General features: G+C 40.6%; 1 protein-coding gene across 3 annotated transcripts in view; it reads right to left on the reverse strand.

Annotated features, from left to right (window-relative positions):
- C4BPA (complement component 4 binding protein alpha) overlaps window positions 1-22,073 on the reverse strand; it is a 52,576-nt gene that overhangs the window by 23,841 nt on the left and 6,662 nt on the right. The window contains exons 2-12 of one of the 3 annotated variants that reach the window (XM_042926333.1): window positions 18,539-18,717; window positions 17,554-17,736; window positions 16,394-16,493; window positions 11,895-11,980; window positions 11,524-11,718; window positions 10,341-10,523; window positions 9,512-9,712; window positions 5,424-5,609; window positions 2,207-2,380; window positions 1,554-1,729; window positions 737-1,031 (exon numbers count right to left, since the gene is read on the reverse strand). In XM_042926333.1, coding sequence (XP_042782267.1) covers window positions 858-1,031; window positions 1,554-1,729; window positions 2,207-2,380; window positions 5,424-5,609; window positions 9,512-9,712; window positions 10,341-10,523; window positions 11,524-11,718; window positions 11,895-11,980; window positions 16,394-16,493; window positions 17,554-17,736; window positions 18,539-18,680 — 1,800 coding nt within the window. In that variant the 5' untranslated portion in view covers window positions 18,681-18,717 and the 3' untranslated portion in view covers window positions 737-857. Of the gene's footprint in view, window positions 1-736; window positions 1,032-1,553; window positions 1,730-2,206; window positions 2,381-5,423; window positions 5,610-9,511; window positions 9,713-10,340; window positions 10,524-11,523; window positions 11,719-11,894; window positions 11,981-16,393; window positions 16,494-17,553; window positions 17,737-18,538; window positions 18,718-22,073 lie in introns of those variants that run through there. The other 2 variants (XM_042926332.1, XM_042926334.1) reach the window with 2 other exon arrangements.

Consider the following 22,073-nt stretch of genomic DNA (forward strand, 5'->3'; position numbering starts at 1 on the left):
CGGACACAAACACAAATCCCATTCGTGTCAGGTAGAAGTTGAGGGGCAGCATTAGAGAGGCAGAGGCCAGGTTCATGGGGTTTGGTAAAGGACGTGACTCCCTTCAAAGGGGGGAGAATGGACCAGGACTTCGGGGTGTGTCTACATTTACTCTAAATACTGAAGAGAGGGAAACAAACCACGAGAGAGTCTTAACGATACAGAAGTAACATAGAGTTTGTGGAAGGAAGTGGGGGGGAGGATGGGCTACATGGGTGATGGAGGGCACCCCAACTATATTTAACTAAGGAGGGCACTTGTCGGGAGGAGCACGAGTGTTGTACGTGAGTGATGAATCACTGAATTCTACTCCCAAAACGAACATCGCACTGAATGTTAACTGACTGAAATTTAATTAAATAAATAAAAATAATAATAATAAAAAAAACTACTAGAGCCCTGGGTGATGTGTACACATGAACCTGTGTAGCGAGCGATCCCGGGAAACGCTTTGCTGCGAGCCCACATCCGTGTCCAAGGCCCTTACAGGGAAGTAATGAATTAGTTTAAGCAATGGATTACTTCAGAGACCTCATTAAGAACTGAGTCCCGGTGACCACAAATAACGAAACTAAATTTGATGTGTAATTTTTTTTACTTGAAAACAAAAATGGGCACTTTGTGTCCAGAAAAGCAAAAAACATGAGCTATGAGGTGATCGATAATTGTACAGTCTCAAAGACTAAACGTGAACAAATTGTCCTTTCTAGACATTTATTACCATGAGTGATGGGACAAAGGGGGCAGGAGAGTGGGTAAGCTGAAGCGACCAGTGTTGTATTGAAGGCAGCACGTGTTTCTCCCTCTCTTGGGAGAAACTACGGTGGTGAGTCCATAGCAGGAATCCTTGCCTTGTCTCTCTGTATTTCCAGCAGTTCAATTTCCAAAGACAATTTATACACCTCCAGGGCCATTTTCACATCTTCTGGGTTGGGGAGACACCGCATGACCCTCCTTCCTGCGAGCACGTGTCCACAGCCTTCAGGAATCACCTAAAAGAGATGTAGGTATGGAGTGGGGTTGTCAGTGTCCTCCTGACAAGGACAAGACTAAGGGCTCAGGGCCAAGGCGAAGCCCAGAACTTGCGGGTGAGCAGGAAAAACAGAAAACACCTCGGGCCCCAACTTAGTCCTCCCTAGATGAATAGGGATGGGTTCTCAGACAGCTTCACAAGGGGCCTCTGTGAAGACAGAGGCTGTTTCTGAAACCATCCAGAAATAGAACACAGAATATAAGATAGTCTAGAAAAAGTCAAATTGGGTCTCAGTGTTGCAGGCATCCGACACCCTCTTCTCCCTAAGGGGCTCAGGTTTTCCTATCTCCAGTGAGAGAGGAAAACTTGTCACTCCTAAGGGACCACAGTGCTTCAAGATAAAAGAGAGTTCCTTGGAGGGACTCAGGAGGGAATCCTGACAAGTCAGATCTCACCATTGCTGGCTGGGACAGCGCTTGTGGAGAGGCACCATTTTTAGGGTTTGATAGGACTGGAACTTTCCTTGAACTGTGCCACTTACCCACTCACACTTGGGCACCTCGAGGTCCCAGGTTCTGCTCTCTGAGCAAGTGATGCTTTGGGGACCGACCAACTTATAGCCAGAGTCACACTGGATGCTGATATTTTCAGCTTGAATGTATTCAGTCTTATCCACGGACAGCTTTCCGTGGGCTATTTCTGGTTTCATACAGACAGCTACAAAGGAAACATGGTTTCAAGGAATCCATAAGTATAAGAAAAAGGGCACGACAACAAGCTAGGATTATAAGATTAAACTATCGTGGGTGCTGCTAATTGCTTTATCTTTTATTCGGTAGCAATAATATTCGTCAGCATTTTTGTTGCGCACTGACCACATATCAGACTCGAGCTAAGCACTTTATGTGATTCTCTCAGCTCTGTGAAGGGAGGACTGTTATTAGTCCCATTTTACTAGGAAAAATTTCAGAATATTTCTTGAAAGTGGGAATCGGGCTGAGATTTATGACTGGGAGAAAGACTGGGGAGGTTGATGTTAATGTAGCCCCTTTGTAATGTTTGCATCCGGAACACAGTAATGATTTCAAGTCAACCACATCAAATGTTTCTGTGCTGCCCCTGGCAGGAAGAAGCTGTACTCTCGGTGCTTTTGTGACATTCCACCCACCTGACTGGAAAGGGAGCAGGAGTTACCTTTACATTGAGGGGCTGCAGGAGACCAGCCTGAAGAACTGCAAGAGAGTCGAGCTTCACCAACTAGAGTGTATCCTTTGTCACATTTATATATCGCCTCAGTACGACTGAATATACCAAATGCTTGATTTCGTTCAAACTGTCCATGGTCAATGGTAGGAGGGAAATCACAGCCTTGATGGTGAGAGACAAAAGTGACAGAGTGTGAGCTTGTAGAATGTAAAATATAGCTCACCCCAGAATCTGCGTGGTTTGTAGGAGGCTTCCTTCTGTCCTGTGATCTTCTCTGCCCATGGGACCAAGTGTCAAACCCAAGACCTGGGCTGCCCCCTTGTAAGTCTCAGGGTGAGGAACCACCATGGCCCCCTCATTAGACCATTTGACAGTCATATCCAATATCTTCAAAAGTATAATGGGAATAAACAAAACCAATGCTAGGTCCAAACTCCATATTGAGTTCTTGGTCTATGGGGTAAGACTAGTCATATCCAAGAAGTCAAATAGAAGCCATTGATTCTCCCCATCATCTTCCCCAGGAAGGTGAGATACTATATTAAAAAATACATCATATGCCAAGGGGAAAGTGGAATGGGAAAATTGGTGCCACTCTTGAAGAACAAAAGCTACATTCCCATCATATCGCCATTTATTTCCCCAATCTGTCTACCAGGAAAATTAGGATTCTGGGAAATTACAGTAAAGTATTGAAAACTGAGCATTTTAGTCTCATTTCACATGGGGTATCTTTGCTAAAGTAGATTTAGTTATCCTCAGGTAAATGGGGTCACTGGTTTAGCTAATGCCTTCTTTTCATGCTAATCGGAAAAAAAGGGGTCAGAAACAGTTTGCATACATATGGAAGGACCAAATCACACATTTTTAGTTTTAGACCTGAGGTATGATTAGTCACTTGCCCCTGTCATAATAGCATCTGAAGATACTACAACTATCTGGACATCCACATTGATCCTGTATATCAATGGCATCATGTTAATTCTACTGTATGGGCAAGAAGAAGCTAATGTGTAGATAGATAGATAGATAGATAGATAGATAAATAGATAATAGAGAGAGAGAGACAGATAGATACCTGTCCCAGTTCCTGGTGCAGACCCCTAAACCCTTGTAAATTGCTAAGTGCTGAGAACCCTAAGAACATCTTTTGTTCTACTGAGGCAACTTGCAGTGGCTCCTGGGTGGGAACCGGTCACCAGAAAGACCAAGCCATGAATAAAGCATGGAATTTTTCAGCCCCACTCTCCTCTCCAAAGAAGGGAGAAGCAGTGCCAATAATTGATCATGCTACAGAGGGTAAGCCTCCATAAAATCTTAGGAGGACATGGTTTGGAAAGCTGCCAGGTGGGTGAACGCATCCACGTCCTGGGAAAGTGATGGATTGCAATTCACAGGGACAGAGGCTCCTGTGCTTGGGATCCTTCCGGACTTCACCCGATATATCCCTTAATTTGGCTGTTCATTGTATCCTTCGTCAGATCCTTTAATAAGCTGGTTAATACAAAAGTGTTTCCCTGAGTTCTGTGAGCCACTCTGGCAAATGAATGGAACTCAGGAAGGAGGTCATGGGAACCTCCAGTTTGTAGCCAAGTTGGGCAGATTTTGGTGGTAACCTGGGGACCCACTACCCACATTTGAGATCTGAAGTCAGGAGGGGCGGGGAAGTTTTGTGAGACTGAGTCTTTAAGGTGTAGCATGTGATATAATCTCCAGGTCCATACTGTTGGAACTGAGTAAATTACAGGGCATTCAGATGGTGTTGTGGAGAATTCCTTGTGTCAGAAAAAAAACCACACGTTTGGTCACCAGAAATGCTGTGAGTGTGCTGCGTGAGAAGTAAAAGGGACACACAAGGGAGACAGGAGGTGAAGGGAAAGACTGGGCTTTTCCATCCTTCGTAATGATGCTCCAGCATATAGAAGGTAAAGATTCAAGGGTTTGCCAGATCAATGCAATATTTAGAGGTCCAGGGTACATGGCTTGTTAGGCTATCCCTCCAAACTAAAGTCGAACTATTATAAATGGCACACCACACTAAGGAAAAAAAGATGCACAACATATAATAGAACTTTCCCATTTCCAGAGGCAGGATCTTCCATACGTGGGAATACGATTCCAGCCCATGAGCTAGATGACATAAAACATAACTGGGTTTGTGTGCAGCCCATGTTGGGATACGGCTCGGCAGCTAGTTCACTGTCAGTGAAATCGTCCTGTTGCTTGGACCTTAGGACCCTGCAGAGCCTCGTATATTGAAGGTGGCTCTAGTTGGAAAACATACAAATGTCAATGGCACGATCACAGCATAGACCCTTGAGATCCTGAAGCAAGGCCATGCACTGCTGCAGAGAATTATGTGCTGTTGGAGACACAACTCTTGGCATGTTGTTTGGTCCTGATAGGAACCGTGCCTGACATTGGGTCATGAAGTGAGCATGTGCCAACATCACTCTTCATGAGCTTGGTCTCTCAGAACCAACAAGTTAGAAGGCCAGGCAGGGAGCAAACCGTTCGTTTATAAAGTGGAAGTCGTCATCTGGGATTGAGCATGAGCAGGACCCGATGGCACAACATCTGGCACAAAGAGGCTGCCCGGATCCTACCTGTGCCCATCCACCACTGCCCAAGTGCCTCTTTAGCTCCCGCTTATGGCTATGTGGGAGGTATCCATGATAACCAATTGACAGAACAGAGGAAACCCGAGCCTGGTTCATAGGTGTATATTTGGGGTATGTGTGTGCAATCTAAATGGATGAACACAAAAGGAAAGGAGGAAGTTTGAGGAAGAAAGGAAGCAAGTTTAGACAGATGGTTTCAAATAGGTTTGAGTGGGTATTGAACTGCAGATTAAGGCATATGGATCAGAAAGAAGGCAAGAAAAGACAAAAATACCAAGAGAAACGAGGCAATAATTGAAAAGTCCAGCTGATCTATTACATGGGGCCGATTTCCTGATGCAGAAAAGCAAAGCGAAGCAAAGCAAAGCAAAGAAGCAAGGTCAAGAGGATGGGAATAAACAATGGGGGCGGGGGGGAAGGAAAATTGGATAGGGGGTGGGCAGTGCTCTTTAACAAATTTATCCACTCCAAAAACCGTGCAGGGTATACAAAATCTTTTAGCGAATTTCAAACCTTCCCTTAATAATCTCCATCGCTTTGATACAAAGAAACATCTAAAATAACACAAATCCAAAAGCTCTTACTCTCATCACATGTTGGTGTCTTGGGATACCAGGTGCCATCTCCTTGACATCTGGCTTCAAACTTGTATTTCTGGTAACACGTATATAAAACTGCATCTCCATTGAAAAAATCACAGCTATTGACAGAACTAGATCTCTGTTCATTGATTTTGCCATTCTTCAGCTCTGGTGTTGGGCAACATACCTCTAAAAAATTAAAAGTGAGACTAAAGGTTAGTAAAATCACTTCAGTGAAGTTCCTATGGATAATAAGCTCATTTCCCCCTTCCGAGGATGTCGCCACTGAAGAGAAATTGGAGAAACAGAGGAGGGTACCAGGGACACTTGGACCTGCTCTCCCTGCCCCCGATTGCTAAAGGACTCCAACCCAGTCATTTCCCTCCAACTAAAGAATTTCATCAGGAGCCTCCAAAACGAGAAGTGGGATGAAACCTCTATGAAAATGTAAATTTTCAGAAGTATTCAAAAGCAATGACAAATGACATCCATCGCTTTGTGTGTTCACTAGGGTCACAGCATTACTAACCCCGCTAATAGCTTACGCTGCCTCAGTCACAGGAGGAAAACTGTCCTTAAAAGTTTATAGCCACCTGACAACTAATGCACAGAAAGACATTTAAATTCTTGCATATGGCCAGGAGTTTTCTTTTTTGATGCCAAATTTAAGAGAAAGAGCTATTAAGGTCTTTAATTTTAATGCAATAAGAGCTGATATAAAGATATAATTTCTTATTCATTAGTAGAACTACTTTAAGGTAGAACTTGATATAGTTTGAGGTAAAGAAAATATCAGAGCAAATTAAAATGTCCTATTCTTCACATGAGGAGATTGACTAGCATTACAATGGGGATACTTTGGGGCATACTCAAATACTCTCACCACTCATTTATTTATGAATTACAATAAAAATGTCCAAGACTGATATGTTTTCTAAATTATAATATTCATATTTAGGTAATACTGTAAAAAATACTTTTAAGTATTTAAGTCATGAGTGCAATTCCACACTGAATCAGATTGTCTGATAATTGGAGTAAATACCATTTCACGTCTGCTTTTTATTATTTTTAATAGTTTCTTCTTTTAAGTTTACTTATTTATCTTGAGAGACAGAGAAAATGAGTGAGGGAGCGGCAGAGCGAGAGACAGGGAGAGAGAACCCCAAGCAGGCTCCATGCTGACCGTGGGGCTGGATCTCACAAACCATGAGATCATGACCCGAGCTGAAATCAAGAGCCGGATGCTTAACTGGCTGAGCCATCCAGGTGTCCCTCACTTCTGCTTTTTAAATGGTTAAAAAATATCCTTTATTAAAGAATTAAGTCAAAATGACTCTAGTGAGTAAAATAAATATGATTTTAAAGTAGGTTTTAAACTTCCAACAAAAAAAGTCCAGGGCCAGATGGCCTCACTATTCCCAGGTGAATTCTACCAAATATTTAAAGAAGAGTTACCGTCCATTCTTCTCAAACTATTCCAGAAATAGCAGAAGGAAAACTTCCAAATTTATTCTATGGTGACAGCATTACCTTGATACCAAAATCAGAAACAAACACCACTAAAAAAGAAGACTGCAGGCCATAATCCTAATGAACACAGATGCAAAAATCCTCAACAAAATATTAACAAACCAAATTCACCAATACAGTAACAGGACCGTTCAATATAAACCAGTGAGATTGATACCAGGGATGGGAGTGTGGTTCAATATTTGCAAGTCAATGAATGTGATACATCAAATTAACAAGAGGCAAAACATGTTTAAAAACATATAATCATTTCAAAAGATGTAGAAAAAGCATTTGACAAAATACAACATCCATTCGTGACAAAAAAAGTGTCCACAAAGTGGGTTTAAAGGAAACATCTCAAAATAAGGTCACATGAAAAACCCATGGTTTTTCATCACAATGATCATGGCGAAAAACTGAAATCTTTTCCTGTAAGACCAAGAACAAGACAAAGATGCCCACTCTTGCCACTTTTATTCAACATAGCACTGGAAGTCCTAGCTGTAGCAATCAGACAAGAAGAAATAAGAAGCATCCAGATTGATAAGGAAGAGGTAAATAAGATTGATAAGGAAGAAGTAAATTTGTTAAAGAGCACTGCCCACCCCCTAGTCCAACTTTCCTTCCCCCCCCCCCCATTGTTTATTCCCATCCTCTTGACCTTGCTTCTTTGCTTTGCTTTGCATGTCACTATTTGCATATGACATGATACTATATATAGAAAATCCTAAAGGCTCCTCCAAAAAACTATTAACACTAATAAATTCAGAACAACTGCGGGACGCAAAATCAATACATAGAAATCTATTGTGTCTCAGGGCCCTGGGCGGCTCAGTCGGTTAAGTGTCCAACTCTTCATTTCATCTCAGGTCACAATCTCACAGTTGTGAGCGCAAGCCCTGCATTGGGCTCTGCGCTTTCAACGTGCAGCCTGCTTGGGATTCTTTCTCTCTTTCCCTCTCTCTCTCTGTCCCCCTCTGCTCTCAGTCTCTCTCTCTCTCTTTCTCTTTCAAAATAAACAAATAAAAGCTTTAAAAAAAAAAGAAATCTATTCAGTTTCCATATACTAACAACCAAGTAGCAGAAAGAGAAATTAAGAAATTAGTCCCATTTACAATTGTACTAAAAAGAATAAGATGCCTAGGAATAAATTTAACCAAGGAAGTGGAAGACCTATACTCTGAAAACGATACAGCATTGTTGAAAGAAATTGAAGATGACACAAACAAAAGGAGAGATATGCCATGCTTGCGGATTGGCAGAATTAATATTCTTCAAACGTTCATACCACCCAAAACAATCTATGGGTTTAATGCAGTGTCTATCAAAATACCAACAGTGTTTTTCACAGGACTAGAACCAATAATCCTAAAATCTATATGGAACCATAAAGACTTCTAATAGCTAAAATAATCCTTAGGAAGAACAAAGTTGGAAGTAACACAACCCCAGCTCTTAAGACATACTACAAAGCTGTAGTAATTAAAAATGTCTGGTACTAGGACAAAAATAGACACATAGATCACTAGAATAGAATAGAGGGCGCCAAAGTAAACCCATGCTTATATAAACAACTAATCTGTGACAAAGGAGGCAAGACTATACAATGGGGAAAGCACAGTATTTTCAATAAATGAGTATTGAGAAGACTAGACAGCTACATGCGAAAGAATGAAGCTGGATCACTGTCTTACACCATATACAAAAATAAACTCAAAATGGACTAACGACCTGAATGTGAGACCCAAAACCATAAAACTCCTAAAAGAAAGCATGGGCATTAATCTCTTGGACATTAGCATCGGCAACATTTTTATGGATCTATCGCTTCCAAGCAAGGGAAGCAAAAGCAAAAATAAATTGTTGGTGCTATGCCAAAATAAAAGGCTTTTGCACAGTGAAGGAATCCCTCGACACAGCAAAAAGGCAACCTACTGAATGGAAGAAGATATTTGTAAACGGTACATTCAGTAAGGGGTTAATATCCCAAATATATAAAGAACTTCTCAAACTCAACACTGAAAAATCAAATAATCTGATTAAAAATGCCTGAATAGACATTTTCCTAAAGAAAATATACAGATGGCCAACAGACACATGAAAAGTTGTTGTTCAACATCACTAATCGTCAGGGAAATGAAATTAACCACAGTGCGATATCACCTCAACCCTGTCAGATCGATTGGTAGCAAAAGAACAAGAAATAGCAGGTGTTGGCTAGGATGTGAAGCGGGCTCCAGGCTCCGAGCCGTCAGCCCAGAGCCCGACGTGAGATCGTGACCTGGGCCGAAGTCAGACGCTTAACCCACTGAGCCACCCAGGCGCCCCCCCCCATTTGATTTTAAACGAGGATAAGGAAAGGTTATCATTCTCACCTCCTCCAAGACTTGCATGATCCCTCCTGACAATAATATTGCACTATTCTGTTGAATTATTATAATTCTCAATTTCTCTTGAAAGATAAAATTGCCTCCATTTAAGGTAAAAAAAAAAAAAAAGAAAAGAAAAGAAAAAAAGAAATACTAGCCCAGGTTGGGCATTTAATATACAAAAAGATTTAAAAAGCAGAAACTCACCCTTACACTCTATGTGCGGGGTCCAAGTCAAATTTTCCTGACATATCACATTCGTAGGCTCAGCTGAAGTAGGTTTATAGCCATCACGGCACCTGTATTTCAGCATAGCTCCAATAGGATAAACTCCCTGTTTTGTTGGCATCTGGTAGTTATACATCTCCCAGGAGGCATGTGGGATGTCTGGTAAGCCAAGACAACTATCTGCTCGTCAAAGAAGAACAAGGGGGAAGCGATGCCGTTACTCGGGATGCAACCGTGATCATCGACTAGCCTGTCCTACCGAGGGATGCCATGTGTTCATTCAGTCAGGAACCATCTTGCCCTGGCTGATGGATCAGCCACACCAGAAAACGGACTAGCACCAAGTTATCGTTATTAGTATTAACGTAATTCTCAGTGACTCACATAAGTTTATAATTGCAGAGTGTCAGAATCATAGTTAGGCCATATAATCCTTTGGTGGAAGTCAGGAAAAGGCATTCCCCCCCTCCACACGGGACACTTTATTATCTTTCAAATCAGTTATCATAATGTAATGATTTTTTTTTTTTTGGAACAAAACAATTTTCTACTAACTGCAAGAGAATTGTTGAACGAAATATACTAATCTACAATGTTAATGTCTCCCTTTAGGGTTGGAGAGTCCACAACCTGCACAAGTGGACTCTAATCATTTTTTTCCCAATAACTACAAGACAAAGACAGTCATTGATCTAAATTTAAATGTTCACGGTGGGGCAAGTGGGTCTAGGCATACAAGTATGCCCTCACCAGCATTTCTGGGTAATTTAGATGGAAACATTGAAATCCTTTCATGGCCCGTACTTACTGAGCTCACAAGTGGGAGGAGGAGGGTCCCAGTTGTTATCTTCTTCACAGTGGATTAAACTGCTTCCTTTGAGAATAAAACCTCTATTGCAGTCAAACACCATGGAGTCTCTATAAGTATAGTGGGGTCCAAATCCCAAGATGATTTTTCCATTTTGAATCTCTGGCTTAGGACAAGTGACTTCTAAAGAATCACAAGAAGAGACAAGTGGGTCTTAAGAGAGAAATGGCAATGAAGATATTACTGTTGTTGTTAATCCTGTGTCAACTATAACACAAAAGCCTGATACACTATATGTCAAGTGGACCCATAGGGAACATTTTTTAAACGTTTATTTATTATTTTGGGGAGAGAGAGACAGCGAGCAAGCAGGAGAGGGGCAGAGAGAGAGGGAGACACAGAATCTGAAGCAGGCTGCAGGCTCCGAGCTGTCAGCACAGAGCCCGATGCGGGGCTCGAACTCTCGGACCGTGAGATCATGACCTGAGCCGAAATCAAGACTCAGACACTTAACAGACTGAGCCACCCAGGCGCCCCCAAGGCTCTTTTTAAAAGCCAGGGCATGATTTACTTTTCTCTCTTCACCCACTGAACAGATTTTGAAAGCACATGTTGATGTGGAAATACCACAAGATCAAAGCTGCTAAGTTTGTTGCTAAATTTCCACCTAGACTACAGCTGCCCTGGAGTCTTTTGGACACTCAGCAGACTGAGTGTGAATGAAAACCAACCTTTACTTTGCAAAGCCAATGAGATATTGGTGCTGTTTGTCACTGCACAGCGGTACATCATGCATAAGTACCAGTTGAGAGAATACATGCATACATCATGGCAATAATTAGTCTTGTCATCATCCCATTTCCCCCAACAAATTCACCTTCCAAGCCAAATTCACCTTCCAAGTCAAAATGCATCATTGTGACTTAGCTTTTTTTTTTTTTTAAGTTTTTTAATTATTTTGAGAGAGAGAGAGAGTACGCATGAGTTCGAATGGGGCAGAGAGAGAGGGAGAGAGAGAACCCCAAGCAGGCTCCATGCTCAGGGTGGAGGCTGATGAGAGGCTCCATGTGGGATTCGATGTGGAGGAGAGGGGCTCGATCTCATGACCCCGAGATCACAACCTGAGCCACTGTCAAGGGTCAGATGCTTACCCAACTGAGCCCCTACAGGCACCGTGACTTACTTTTACAAGTAGGAGGACTTGGGCTCCAGACGCCTGTTTTTTTATTTTTCACTGTGCAAGAAATGGAGGCTTTGCCTAAGAGCGAGAAGTTGGGGTCACAGCTGTAGGTGACAGAGGAGCCATATGTATAGAAATCTTCATCTCCACCGTTGTGCTTCCCATTACTGATGGCTGGAGGAGGATCGCACTTGGCGACTGGGATGAGTGAGTGAAGAGAAAGAAATCATCAGGGAAGGTATCCTTGCAAATCTAAACTTCATGATGCAGATTTTAATGGCGGGTAGAAGACGCAGCAAAGATACACGGGAGTTTTAGTACCGAACATGGTTGATGTAGGTTTGTGGTCAAGTCAGAAAAAAGTCTTTACTTACTTATACATTGTGGGAGAGGATCACTCCAATCAACTCCTCTATCTTGGATCTCACAATGACTAGTGGCTGAACCAACTAAAACGTATCTGAATAAGAGAGGGCCAAAGATTGTAATGAAATTCCTCTGACTCTAAATGAAGCTGGACAAAGGGGTCTAAATACATTAACTGCTTACTCAATATTAAACAGTGAAGAAACAATATTTTCTAAACAGCACTTCCCACCGAGCTCTCCGTTCGGTAAAACTTATCACCGCAGTGAGATGTGTGTGTTCGTTCATTCATTCTTTTATTCTGGAATCTGTTGGCGGGCAGCGACTATCTGTCAGGCATGGGGTTTATCCCGAGCTCAAACGGGACGATGTAGGGTAAAAGGCTCATTCGAGTGTCTTCCGAAGTGTTTTGTAGATGTCGGTACCAGCCAGGTTACTGGCCCCAAACGTTCCTGTCCTCGGACAGGCAGCCTCCCTCTGACTTACAGGTGCTTACCCTCTCCAATACACCATTAGCTCTCTGTTCACGATCCCCATTTTTATAGCTCTTGACAAGTTCTAAGCTTTCTTCAGTTTGTCTTACTGCCCTCTGTATATTATGGTAACAGAAAGAAAAAGCACTGTTAGTATGTCTTAAAATTGTGCTATCATCAAGGAATAACTGTACACTCCGATTGAAGATTAATGCAAATGGGACCTCCAGTTGGCTTTATTTAATAATAAATAATAATACGTAATAATCCTAGTTGGATTTATTTAATAATGACTTAAAGAAAAACTAATCTTTTAATAAGACAAGAGACACTGAGATGTAAGCATTTCGTCATTTTGAAACTTCTTAAAAAGGTACATTTTCCAAACTACTCAGGAAACCAAGTGAAAAGTGTGGTTTCCAGCTATTCCGATAGGAACACTTTAGTGTTCCGACAGCACTTGCGTTGTGAATCTTCTCGCTTTCTGTCTTGGGAGCCATAAGGGATAAATAAGGATAAATGTGAGAAAACCAAACTAAAGGGAGCAACAACATTAGAGGAAAATGTTAAGCACGGATAGCAAGCAAAGGAGAATCGACACATACTCAGTCGGAGAACCTGAAGAAGGAACACAACACAAAGCAAAATAGCTATTTTGAAATGCATATCAAGCAAGTATTACAGAAGTAAAATAATAATCTACATTTTAAAATAGCAGCTCGCGGCACAAAATGTTGCACTAAGTGACCTGTTCCAAGACAACAAAGAGTAAAATTACTAAAGATTATTTTGAGCTAAAAGCACTTGAAACGGCAGACATAGGAAGGGCACTTGGACTTCTTTTCTTTCTGAAAGCAGGAGATAAAACTCTTCATGTAGAAGATGCTCTCCCTATACCGCGACCGCGAGGAAAAAACCAATCTTTTCACCAGAGATGAGGAGTTGAAGCCAAGAGAAATCTATACAGACAGACCTTGCGGAAATAACCCTTAATCTTCCTGTAGCCTCCCCATGTATTTTGTTACTTTTCTACAATTGTTACTTTTTTTTCAACCTAGCATATAAACACTTAGGCCTAATCACTTCTTGGGCCTTCAGTTTTCCTGTGTAGGCTCCCATGTATGTCTAAAAATAAAATGTGTATGCTTTTCTCCTGTTAATCTGTTTTATATCAGCCTAATTCTCAGGCCCATTCAGAGAATCTGAGAGGGGAGAGGAGAAGTTTTGCATCCCCTGTAAGAACCTGTTCTTGTCCAGGGAGACTCAACATTAAAAAAAGAAAAAAAAAAAAGCCTATTCTTCAAAAATGAAGTTAAACACTAATCCAGCACTGATTTTTTTATTTTTATTTTTTGCATTTTAATATAATTTATTGTCAAATTGGCTTCCATACAACACCCGGTACTCATCCCAACAAGTGCCCTCCTCAATGCCCATCACCGACTTTCCCCTCTCCCCCAACCCCCCAGCACTGAATCTAAAATATGCCTAAATTTAGGGATGCCTGGGTGGCTTAGTCAGTTAAGCATCCAACTTTGGCTCAGGTCATGATCTCACAGTTCCTGAGTTTGAGCCACGTGTAGGGCTCTGTGCTCTTCGCACAGAACTTGCTTTGGGCCCTCTGCCCCCTCTGTCTCTGCCCCTTCCCCTCTCATTCTCTCTCTCTCTCTCCCCCTCCCTGTCTTTCAAAATAAGTATACTTTTTAAAAATAAAATAAAAGATGCTTAACTTAAAACTGTATGTAGAGAACAAGTATTGTCAGGAAAAATTTTTTTAAAGGCAAGGAGGCAGGACTACCCATATTGGCTATTAAAACACATTATGAAGTCTTGATAAGTAGGTCACTGTGAAATATGTATATTAATATACAGGCAAAACAATGGCTTTGAGTAGAAACATATATAGATACATACACGATATATACAAGACACATATGAGAATTTATTACAGTACTGAAAAGCACTCTCAAATTTGTAAACTGAAGATGGACTTTTGGGGTAACAGGTTCCAGTCATATGGAAAAGCATTGCCTAAAATAGGCACCTCGTGCTGTATATTGTATATTGACTCCAAATGGATCAAAGCTTTAAACATCAAAAAATATGAAAACGTACAAGCAGTAGAAGAAATCTAGGCAAATCGTTTAAAATCTTGTATTGGAGAAGGGCTTTTAAATGAAGACCTAAAATCTAGAAGTTATTTTATTTTATTTTATTTTTTCACTTATTCATTTGAAATGAAGAGAGAGAGAGTGCGCATGCAGGGGAGGGGCAGAGGGAGAGACAGAATCCTAAGCAGACTCCAAACCCGGCATAGAACACACTCATGACAATGAGATAATGACTTGAGCCAAAATTAAGAACCCAACACTTAGGGGCGCCTGGGTGGCTCAGTCGCTTAAGCGTCCGACTTCGCTCAGGTCACGATCTCGCGGTCCGTGAGTTCGAGCCCCGCGTCAGGCTCTGTGCTGACAGCTCGGAGCCTGGAGCCTGTTTCCGATTCTGTGTCTCCCTCTCTCTCTGCCCCTCCCCTGTTCATGCTCTGTCTCTCTCTGTCTCAAAAATAAATAAACGTTAAAAAAAAAAAATTAAAAAAAAAAAAAAAGAATCCAACACTTAACTGACTGAGCCGCTTAGGCACCCCCAGAAGCCATTTTGAAAAGAGAAATCGATAAACTTGAAACCAAAGTACAGCATTTCCTTGAGAAGAAAAAAAAATGTATCAATACCAAGTCAAAATAAAAATTATATACTTGGGGGGAAAGTCTGCAGTTCATATCAGAAAAAAAGGTCTAAACCCTAATATGCATAGGTTCATGTGTATATATCTTGTGTGTGTGTGTGTGTGTGTGTGTGTGTATAGGTTTATGTATGTACATATCTACCCTAGAAATTAAGAATAAAAATTTCAACAAATTAATTGAAAAACTAAGCAAAGGAATATGGCAAATAGTCCACAAATAAATACAAATGTCTCTTGAACACATAAAAATATGCTCAACCTCACTCATAATAAGAGAAATATATGTTGAAACTATGGTGAGCTTCCAGTTTTACGTCTTAAATTGCAAAATTTTCAAAAAGTTTACAAGGTTTCTAAAGATTGACAATACAGAAAGTTTTTGAAGAGAAAAGCATTTACATACCCTGCAAAACACTGGAACCGCTAAGGAGAGCAATTTTGCAATATCTTTAAAATTTTCAAAGACGTGTCCTTTTTGACCCAGAAATCCCACTCTGGAAATTGACCCTATAGATATAACTACATCTGTAAAAATTTATATATGTGCCAAGTAATGCATCAGAACACTGTTCGGAATAGCAAAAATTAGAAATATCTATGGATCCATCAAAGAGATTGCTAATCCGTGAAGCATCATACGATAACATTCTTTGATGTTGTAAAGGCAAATCAATAAGAAACTTCTAGGCACAAACATGAAACTATGTCCTGTATACACTGATGAGTAGAAAACAAGGCAAGACTCAGGGGTGCCTGGATAGCTCAGTCAGTTGAACACCCAACCCTTGATTTCAGCTGAGGTCATGATCCCAGGGTTGTGGGATCAAGCCTGGCGTTGGACTCCATGCTGAACGTGGAGCCCGCTTGGGATTCTCTCTCTCTCCCTCTGCCCCTCTCCCCCACCTGCACTCTCTCTCAGAGAAAGAAAGAAAGAAAGAAAGAAAGAAAGAAAGAAAGAAAGAAAGAAAGGAAGAAAGAAAGAAAAAGAGAGATAGAAAGAAAGAAAGAAAGATTCAAAGTTATGTTCGTTATTGGAAAGGTGCAATAAAAACGTATACTAATTTCTTAACTTGTATTTTTAAAGATAAACACCAGAAAGATACAGAAGAAAGCAAAAAAGTGGATCCCTGTTTAAGGACACAAAGGAATGGGTGGAGGGTGAGAGAGTAGAAGTGACAATCCTCAGCGTATACGGTCTTATATCACTTTTACTTTTGAACTATATGAACACATTCGCTACTTTTTAAAAAATTAATTGAAAAGAATTGTTTCTAGATTGCTTCGCACTCACCCTGTCGAGCAGACGAATTCTATGCGTGATCCAAACAAGATATCTGTCTTAACTATCACTTGCCCGTTTTGTAATTCTCCAGGATGTTTGCATCTTTTCTCTGACAAAAAAAAAAAAAAATTAAAATGATAATTAGTGATTCCAAGTATTCACAGATAAGGCATTAGACAAGAAGATTGATTGATTAGCTCTGGCCTATGCTTCCGGAAAGACCCAGAAGCTGAAATTCAAACTTATTTCTGATCCTGAATCACTAAATGTTATTTGGGGGATAAATGAATACAAAACGTGATCCCATATTTTTCTGGTACATTTCACCACTAGAGAAAAGGACTCTGCTAAATCACTGTGGTAATGGAGTCTACGACCCAGGATAGACACTGATTAGGGAGCTATGGTCCATTCTATATTTGTGGCATATACTTTGTATTGAGGCCAGTCGAAAATGCATGTCATGAGTTACAAAAGGTACAATAAAAAGCGTAGACTGAATACCCTTTCTATTGGAAAAACGTTACGGAATATATTCTCAACCACAAGTGAATCACAGAACCTTCTTCCAAACACAGCAAATATTTTGGGTGAAGTTTCTTTGGAAACTACATTACCACTCTCTAGCCACATAACTTTTTGTTTTAAGTTTATGTGTTTATTTTGAGATGACAGAGTGCATGCAAGCAGCGGAGGGGCAGAAAGAAAGGGAGAGAGAGAGAATCCCAAACAGGTTCCGTGCTGTCAGTGCAGAGCCCAATTTGGGGCTCAATTCCATAAACCGTGAGATTATAGCCTGAGCCGAAATCGAGTCGGAAGCTCAACCCACTGAGCCGCCCAGGCATCTTTGTAAAGAATGAATATGGTTTTCAAAATAGTAAAATTGAATTTGCAGTTCACTTTGGAAAGAAGTGTTCACTGAACTGCGTTGTAAAGGATAAACTTATTTTTCACTGCAACTAGGTACTTTGTAATTTTTGTTTTCTTTGGTTTTTTTATGTATGTTTTTCAAAAGGTAGCACGCGTGCGTACATTGGAATCAGTAACTGACAACTGGATGGTTTCTCAGTAACCAAATACCATCACTTGCAGTCAGAAAGCTTAATTCCTGAGACAATTTTGCAAAGAGGGGAAAAGCGCAAATAAGAAAAATAAATGTTCATACTTACTGACACAGAACTCATCGTAGCTCCATGACTTGTATCGGCAGGTAACATCCTGACTTTTGTAAGGATCCCTAGTGTAGCCAGGACGGCAGGTGTATTTCAGGATAGTCCCAGAGTTGAAGGAAGTCTGGTTCAACACATTTATTGGGGAAGCAAAGAATAAATTCGGTGGAGGACCACAACCACCTGAAAATGACGAAGAATGGCGGAAGTTAATGCCTTGAAACACAGCATCTAAGTATTTCAGTAGTATGATTTTTAGGGGAAGAACCATTCGTTTCCCCTCTAATCAAGAAAAATTACAACTCCTATTATCCTCATTGTTCAAGGAATCCAGTGAGTGATGAGTAACACGCATTTGCTGGTAAAGGATAATGATGATGGTAATGATAAAAACGTCGTGTCAGATTGGTTGCCTCAGGAAAGGGAAACCCCGGGGGCTGGGAGATGGATAAGAACAACATTTTTAATTGGCATTTTTTTGTACATGCTGGATTTTGAATGATATGAAGGAAAAAGCATGGAGCCCTTGAAACATAAAAGCCTTAATCCTGCTGACCTTGCAAGAATTAAACTAAGAGGATTCATTTACATTTGCAGAGCCCTAGTAGAAGTCTATACTTAGTTCCCCTCTCTATTCTAGATAGACCCAGAAGCAGTGAAAATTGCTCAGTCAGGCTGATAGGTCGTATAGATTTGTTTCAAGTCATGCTTGGGAAACAGATTGTTTTGGAAATCCCTGGAGGAGAAATGGTAGGAGGAAGTGTCTAGAAAACTGCTTCCTTTGTGGATAAAACAAAGTACCCTTAAATCCCAAATAACTCCAAATCCTCTTAACCTTCAAATTCTAAGTTTCTGATCAAATAAATCCCTTGTTGCTGAATGTGGCTTTCTGCTCAAAGTTGAATCATCTGTGAGTCTTAAGAGTGAATGAGTGGATGATCTTGAATATTTGTTGCCAATCTGAACATACCTCTCTATTACTCACCAAGAACAGTAGCAAATAGAGCAGCGACCAAGGTCATTTGGAACAGAGTTGGATCAGAGACTTTCCACAGCCTAGGTAAGGGCCAGGCTGCCATTTTCTTTTTTCTATCATGCATCCCATTTAGAGGAGCACTGGGGTGCATGACCTGATGCTTCTCCCACAGTTTTCTGCCAAAAGAACTCAATTTGATAAACAGTCATTGAGGGACACTTGGGTGGTTCAATCTGTTGAGCAGCAAACTCCTGATTTCAGCTCAGATCATGATTCCAGCATTATGGGATGGGGCCCTGAGTTGGGCTCCATGCTGAGTGTGGAGTCTGCTTGGAATTCTCTCTCTTTCTCTCTCTCTCTCTCTCTCACTCTCTCTCTCTTTCTCTCTCTCTGCCCCTCTCCCCTGGTCACTCTCTCTCTCTCTCTTTCAAAAAACAAATAAACAAAAATAAATAGTCATTGAATTCCTACTTGTCATAATGCACCAGGATAAATGCTGTGGGGTCCACATCTTCAAGAAAATTAAGGCCTAGAGTGGAAGAGAGGACATGAATACAGTGTCACAGCACAAGACAGTGAGTGTTAGTCTCTGTGGAAGTACTTTGCTCAGAGGAGAGGAGAGGGGGTTGCTAAGAAGGGGCAGCTTATACATGTGTCTGAATAGGATGTAAGGGTCAGGTTTAGGAATTTATAGATGCTACCCTTTAGGGAATAAAGAATCGTTGTTTTTTGTTTTGGGTTTTGTTTACCCTTTGTTTACTTTGAAGCTAAGGAGTGACTCATTACCATGCTCTGAAAGGAGCAGTATGGCAGATGTGTACATGACAGACTGAAGTAAACAGAGAGAGGAAACAGGGTAGTTAAGGAAGACTATTGCAATTGGCCACGTGAGCCGCAAGATGGTCTGACCAAGGAAATGGCAGAGGAGTTGGAGAAGAGGGAACAAATGTAAAACAAAATAAAACCAAAAGGCAGGCAAATGATGAGACAGAGAAAAGGAGCCAGATCTGTGTAGTACTGAGAGTTCCTCATGACAACTGTCAACAAAGACAATAAACCATCAAGCAATTTGCAGTTTTGAAAGAATGGTTTATGGAGAGATACATATAACTATAGATATACATATAGATATACAAAGAAAAGTAAAAATTTATGTGACAAATGTACTTTCATTATTTAATCAGACTATTTAAAGACATGATTTTAAGCAAAATCATGAGGGACACTTTTCTCTCCACCACTCCTGTTCTCTTTGGGAAAAACAATGTATCTTAAATTTACATTAAAAATAGTCCTCGTTCTCTGGGACGCCTGGGTGGCTCAGTGGGTTAAGTGTCCGACTTCAGCTCAGGTTATGATCTCGCGGGTCATGAGTTCAAGCCCTGCATCAGGCTCTGTGCTGATGGCTCAGAGCCTGGAGCCTGCTTCGGATTCCCTCTCTTGTGTCTCCCTCTCTTTCTGCCCCTCTCCTGCTCACACTGTCTTTCTCTCCCAAAAATGAACAAACATCAAAAAAAAAAAAAAAATAGTCCTTGTTCTCAAAGGACTGTGTGAAGTTAACTCCTAAGGAAATACTGAATTTCATCTTTTATTCTGACACGTATTAGATCCAGATAATTCTACACTCCCCATGTGTCCATAATTCATAATATGAATTATGTAAATAAAGGGAGTAAATAAAGGGAGTGCCCTCAAAATTTCACTCAGAGATATTTCTGTCCCACGTTGTAAAAGAAAAAAAAACAATTTATGATGACCTATATTTCTGTTCCACATTACTGGGGGGAAAAGGCTTATAATGACCCTTCACACTATGTGGAGGGGCCTAACGTCCTCATTGAGTAATGGCTCATTTAACCTCATCTTTCCAAAATTCATTTCTGATGAAGCCATGCCTTCAGCTGCTGTCGGCTGTGGGCAATTCCGTCTGATGCTCAGCCTAGTCCCTGAGCTCCAAACATAGCTGCTAAGACAGTTCTGCTGAAAAAATAAATTCAATCTGATGACCAACTTATCAAATGCATTCTCTTACTAAAATATGTTTACAAAATTTGTACCGAATACATGCAAGCTGTCTAAAGAGGTAGAAAGGAGCCAGGACCAGATTTTGGGCCCTTACACACCACCTTTCTTTTTTGTTTGCACCTCTCTTTTCTCCTTCCTGATCTCTAGTCTCTCTCTTCCTCTTGGCTAACCATCTGGATGAGACAGGAGACAGACGGGGGAAAGGCTGGTTCCACATAGTGAAAAACAATCCACCAAATCATCTGTGAAATTTGCAAGTATGATAAATTTCTCCCATCCAATAAAAATTGTTATGAACTGTAAAAACAATAGAAATGAGTTTCTTCAATTTTTGATAAGTTCATGTTTGTTGAATTTCAGTGAGATTGAAGAAAGAGATATAAGAATACCCATACATATTTTTAAAAAATTAAATGGAAGCTTTTTAATTAAAATAAAATAAAATAAAATAAAAATACCAATGCATTGGCAAAATAAAATTTGGCTATAAAAACTCAAGAGGCTAGTAGTATAAAGTGAAAATTACTCATATGAATTGTTGCAGTTGTCATGTTCACAATAAAAATATACACATTGGATATACCAGGGGAAAATATTCATAAGAATATTTATAAAAACACAGCCATAAGATTAAATCCCTACCTTTAAGAATTTGAATAGAAATACCTAAGATACTGCTACAAAGAACATATTCGTTAGTCATGTTCAAAATTCATATATTTGTAATCATTGAGTATATTCAAAATGCATATTTAAAACAATGTTCAGAACTGATGAATGGATAAAGAAGATGTGGTTTATATATATATATAATGGAATACTACCTGGCAATGAGAAAGAATGAAATCCTGCCATCTGTAGCAATGTGGATGTAACTGGAAGGTATTATGCTGGGTGAAATAAGTCAGTCAGAGAAAGACAGATACCATATGTTTTCACTCATATGTGGAACTTGAGAAACTGAACAGAAGACCGTGGGGGAGGGGAAAAATAGTTACAAACAGAGAGGGAGGGAGGCAAACCATAAGAGACTCTTAAATACAGAGAACAAATTGAGGGTGGATAGGGGACGGGGGAGAGGGGAAAATGGGTGATGGGCACCGAGGAGGGCACTTGTTGGGATGAGCACTGGGTGTTGTAGGTAAGTGACGAACCATGGGAATCTACCCCCACAACCAAGAGTACATCTTACACACGGTACGTGAGCCAATTTGACAACAAATTATATTAAAAAAATAAAACAATGTTCAGTAAATTGATAATCCGATAAATTCAGCAAATTTGGTTTCAGCAAACTGATCCTTCAGGAATTGGCACTCACTCAACTGGCTTCTGGCAAAGACCTTTTCGGGGGTTTGGTCTGAGCCCCCATGCTTTGGCTGGCGTGAACAACCTGGATCTCTGACAGTCCCAAATACTTTCCTAGGACACTCCTGCCCATATCACCTGCTGGTCCTTCTTCCCTCTTTAATTCCTACTCATTCTGCCAGCCCCTTATCCAATGGCCCCTTCTTTCCTC

The sequence above is a fragment of the Panthera leo genome, chromosome F3, assembly GCF_018350215.1.
Source record: "Panthera leo isolate Ple1 chromosome F3, P.leo_Ple1_pat1.1, whole genome shotgun sequence".
NCBI classification, from domain to species: Eukaryota; Metazoa; Chordata; class Mammalia; order Carnivora; family Felidae; genus Panthera; species Panthera leo.